Genomic DNA, 5,000 nt, shown 5'->3' with positions numbered 1-5,000 from the left:
GCTGCTGTCAGGCGGCCGCCGAAATCTGCCATTTGCAGTGGTTCATTATGCTAAACCGTGTACCGTTCTTGATATTACCATTATTAGTGATTTTGTTACTATTACCATCATTGTCATTTATCTTACTGCCATATTATTTATCTATTTATTGCTGTCATTTCTATTTCTACAAACTTTGTTACTTCTGCATTAGTATTATTCTCAAAAACTGTACCTAGGCTTTGAAGATTCGGCAGGTGAGGGAGTCGCGCTTGCAGAGCTCGCATCCCTTCTGCGTCAGACCTGGTTAGGAGCTCCTCCAGGCTCTCCGGCAGAAGCCGCATTCCCTTTCCCGTCAAGTAACCTTCGAACCTCGTTAGTCGGGAATGACGTCCTGGACCCGTGACCGCCTCAAGACACAGCTCGGAGAATGCAGATGGCTTCATTAGACATTTCAGATGTATTTCGACGTCCTTTTTGGCCAAATCCTTCAACGCAGAGAGGACCTTGTTGGACGGGAGGTTCGGTGTGTCTTGGAGGAAATACACGCGCACGCAGCCAGTCTTGAGGTGGTCGAGTATGGGCAATACGCCACGCAGAGAGGTTTCCTTAGTTTCAAGGCGTTTAACTTCGCTCAACACCCTGGCACTCGCTTTCACTATACCTGCATGCTGTCCCGATGCCATGATCATTTGGTAATACCTCTGGCTTGTATTTGCAGTCTCTAAATAATTAACGTTACTGTATAAGACGAGGCTGATGATGGCTGTGGCGACTTTATCCAGAAGATTTTTCTGTGACAAAGCTAATGTGCGTGTTATGTCAGCGAGGACTTCCATTAATCCATCCGACCTGGGCTTTGTTGTCGCCGAATATGCCAGCTGCCTGGCTTCATTGGCATCATCTGCATAAATTTCAAGGATGGGGTTTTCAGGAAAGTCCAATTGTATGTTATTCACGCGATTGAAATGCTGTAAGTAACTTTTATTCTTGAAATCGGGTAGACATGAAGAATCCAGCAGTCCTGATAAGTCTGGCAAAGAACGAGACATCTTTAACAGCTGAGTAACTACATAACCAGCAGCCCAGTGTTCTTGGAATCGGTTGTGTGGGAAGGACCAAAAAGAAACGATAAAGAGACCTTGTCGCGATTTCTTCGACACCAGAAAGCCAGAAAGCATTTCCTTGTAGGGTAAGTTTAGAGCAGTACACTTTTCCTTTAAATCTTCTACTGTTTCGCTCAATAAGTCGTGTTCTTGTCTCTTTAAACCCCTGAGAGCCACTTTCTTTTGAAATTCATGATACTCTTTGACTCTATCTTCAACATCATCGATGCCTTTCACTGCCAATCTCTCTTCCACCTTGCCTGCCATGAGCCTTGTCAAATCTTCAAAGATGTCCTGTGAACTTTGGTCTGGTGCTACGACCTCGCGGATGATCAGTAGGATCAAAGTGAGTGGGACATCAAGCCCATCCTTCTCAAAGTCCATGTTTTCAAGGATTCTCACTATTCTATCCTTCAAGCTGGTCCTGTGGATGGGACACTGCACAAACGCGCCCAGAGTGTTTTCAATAAAGTAGGGTCGGTCCTCTCTGCGGATTCCTTTGATTTCGACGTTCATTACATTCTTTTTACTCTTCATGATTTGAGTTAGCTCTTTCGCACAGCCTGGCCTCGTGGTTACCACAATGCGTGTGGTGCCACAATTGTTCAGAAGATCGGTTATCAATTTTTTGGCCTTCTTGCTCACTTCGTCATAACCGTCTAACAAGATAACAACTTGCATTGTCTGGAATAAATCCGCAAAGATATCAGTGGTAAGTCCAGAGCCCTGAAATGTATTATGAAGGAGATGCTTCAGCAGGTCATTCCAACTGCTGATTGTGCAGCCACGGAGTTGTAGGTAAAGCAGGGGAGAAACGTCTTGAAGTCCCTCAATTTGCGAAGGATCTCTCACCCACATCTCCAGCATGTGCTTCAGCAGCGTGGTTTTCCCTATTCCTCCTTCGCCTGATATTATGATCACTTCAGGAAGGCGACCATTTCGCTGCTTAACCTGCAGCAGATTCTCGTGGGAAATGTCACTGGGTTGATGCTTCTGCTCCTGAGATGGCGACAGAGTGGACGTGTCTTCCACGATCACCAGGTTGGTGAAGTTTAGACTGGGTTGGATTTTCAGATCCGGATACAGCCACTGTGCGAGAGTCACATCCCACAGGTGAGGGTAGAAAGCAAACAACTCTTGTCGACTCTCCTGCTGGACGTTCTGCCGAAGGATATCCTGAAAATTTCTAATCTCTTGCTGCAGTTGCGGCAGTTCGCCCAAGTCAGTAGCTTGGAGGGGCTCTCTGACTTTCCGCAGGAGGTCGCGGAAATCCTGCTTGATTCCCCAGATCTCATCCCGAAAGACATGAGGTCGGATCCCGCGTCGGATCCCGGCCAGTCGAAGGATCCTGGAGAATAAGCGGCCGAGTTTCCTCAATTCTTTCGTAAGCCTTTGGTCTGACATCTGCTGGACGTCATTCGTGTGTGCTATGTTGTTCCTCTTCTGCTTAACCTTATACAAAAGGTGCTCTAGAGGTTGACCTGCCGGGGGGGAGGTCCATGCAGGGTCACTGGAACGAGCCAGTCCACACATGAGTTGGAGAATGATATAGAGCAGTGAGATGTCGTACTGCCTAAACGGGGCACCATTCTCTAACAAATGTCTCTGTTCGCTGTTGAACTTCTGCTTAAAGCTTGCTCTTGAGTTTCCCAAACTAAGGAAGTGAGTCTTAACACACGGCCCCCCTTGGTACAGCCACTCGACCGCCTGCACGAACACGGCGCGGCCCTTGGTGATCATAGCCACCTGGTACCGGAAGCCATTGACCGTGTGCCTTGTGAGTTGGGTGGTGGCGCGGGGGGGTCGCTGCGGGGTCGCCATCCTCCCTGAATCTCCAGGACTCTCTCTACCTGTGCCACCCTGTACTTCTGCGGTATGCGTGGACGAGGAGACAACTGATTCTGCGCCGGAGAGAATGAATGCCTTTAGCTGCGCATGGACGATTTACTTCACTCCGCTTGCTTGAATATTTCATAATCTGAAGAGCAGAATAAATAAGATAATTAAAATGCAAATTATTTGTATGGCTTTCAAGGCCGCACGCCTTTCAATCAACTCTTGTTCATCCAAGCACACTATGTGTGTGTGTGTGGTTTTATATATACACGTGTGTGTGTGTGGTGTTATATATACACGTGTGTGTGTGTATACACACACACACACACACACACACACATATATACATATATATATATATATATATATATATATATATATATATATATATATATATATATATATATATATATATATATATATATATAAGTATGTATATATATATATATATATATATATATATATATATATATATATACGTGTGTGTGTGTATATATATATATATATATATATGTATATATATATATATATATATATATATATATATATATATATATATATAAGGGGTGCAAAAGGTCTACATTATCACATCAATACTATATACTTGCAATTCATTACAGTTATCCTCACATGAATTTATCATAACCACAATAATACTTTTATCGTAACCTTTACTTTTTTTTTTTTTTTTGTTAAATCCAATGTTTTGCAGGCGTCCCACCGTGGCGGGTTACCTTATCCTGGAAGACAGAGCTGAGTGAGCGTGAGCAGCGGAGGGAGACCTCACGACGCCTCCGCCACGAAACATTTTCTATCCAAAAGAATGAAAGTTACAATCAAAGTATTATTATTATGATACATGTATTAATCTCATCCTCTCCGCTCTCCCGCTCTGACTGCCGTGTTGCAGGATTGTCTGTTATGTCTCACCTCGGATTTGGGTTGTTTTTCTCGATTTTATTTACTTTTATTGTTTTGTTTTAGTTTCCCCTTTTTATTGTGTGTTTTCTCTGAGAATTTTTTTTATGATTTAACGAGACATTTTTATGACCCTTTTATCATCAGCTTTTATTCATTTTAGTTTTTTTAACATTCAGTAAAATTTACTAAGTTTTCATTTTTAAGTTGTAGGGGAAGCATTTTTACGTACAGTGTTTATTCGTTCTTTTTAGTTATTGTATTTCTTTTTCTTGTGATTTCTATTTTATACTTTTAGTTTTAGTTTTGTTCATTTTTATGCGCCTTTTTAGCTTCTTTATTGCAAGACTATATTTTGTGAAAGTGTTTGGCCTCTGACGTCACCGGGGCATTGAAAAAGGAAACAATAAACAGTACGAGTCGAGACGTCAACGAGTGTGTTTCGTTCCCCTCCGAAGCTTTAAACCACCGGCAGTGTCGCCATATTTATTTGAACTGAACACAGAGACAATCACGGAAGATAATAAGTTAAGTACCGAGATCCTGATATTCTTTGCATAGGAGCTGGACGTGATCTTAAGAACATTTTTATTGAATGATTTGAACATCCTTTTATTTATTTATTTATTTATTTCTATATGAACTTGGCTGGTTTGTTTCTCTCTGTTTTATTTGTAACTTTTAACATTTCAATGTAGGATGTCTGAGTGATCTTTTAGTTTTAGTTTTCCTGTTTCGGTGTCACCAGACTCGGGTTTTACACTGTCGTATTTTTTTCTTTTAGGTTTAAGGGGTTTTAAGCCTTCAGCTCTGACGCCAGGAAGTCTTTTCTTTTAGTTTTTGCATACGACAGTTAGTAATTTTAGGTGCCTTTAGCACATAATCTTTTACTTTTGTATTTTTCTTAAGGGAATTTGTAGTTGTATTTTACCATATGGTTAGGCTGAACATCAGAAAGTGGTATTCACACTGGAACACTCCTATTAATGATACAGCCCCCCCCCCCCACGCTACCACTTAAGGGGATTGAATTGACAGGGGTTAACCAGGTCTATTTGCGCCTGTATCCCCCGCCAGCATACACAGATACATATATAAACATAGATAAATAGATATACATATAAATATGCACATACATACATATTCATATGTGTGTGTGTA

General features: G+C 41.8%; 1 protein-coding gene across 10 annotated transcripts in view; it reads right to left on the bottom strand.

The window, feature by feature from the left end:
• The window catches only part of LOC113803749 (uncharacterized), a 23,269-nt gene that overhangs the window by 15,236 nt on the left and 3,033 nt on the right, over positions 1 to 5,000 (bottom strand). For 5 of the 10 annotated variants that reach the window (XM_070115917.1, XM_027354568.2, XM_027354566.2 and 2 more), the window contains exons 2-3: positions 215 to 3,063; positions 1 to 25 (exon numbers count right to left, since the gene is read on the bottom strand). The exon at positions 1 to 25 is cut by the window's left edge. In XM_070115917.1, coding sequence (XP_069972018.1) covers positions 1 to 25; positions 215 to 2,906 — 2,717 coding nt within the window. In that variant the 5' untranslated portion in view covers positions 2,907 to 3,063. Of the gene's footprint in view, positions 26 to 214; positions 3,064 to 3,596; positions 3,733 to 5,000 lie in introns of those variants that run through there. The other 5 variants (XM_070115916.1, XM_027354573.2, XM_027354570.2 and 2 more) reach the window with 4 other exon arrangements.

This window comes from Penaeus vannamei, chromosome 38 (genome assembly GCF_042767895.1).
Source record: "Penaeus vannamei isolate JL-2024 chromosome 38, ASM4276789v1, whole genome shotgun sequence".
In the NCBI taxonomy this organism is placed as follows: Eukaryota; Metazoa; Arthropoda; class Malacostraca; order Decapoda; family Penaeidae; genus Penaeus; species Penaeus vannamei.
This window is presented reverse-complemented; position numbering and strand designations above follow the sequence as displayed.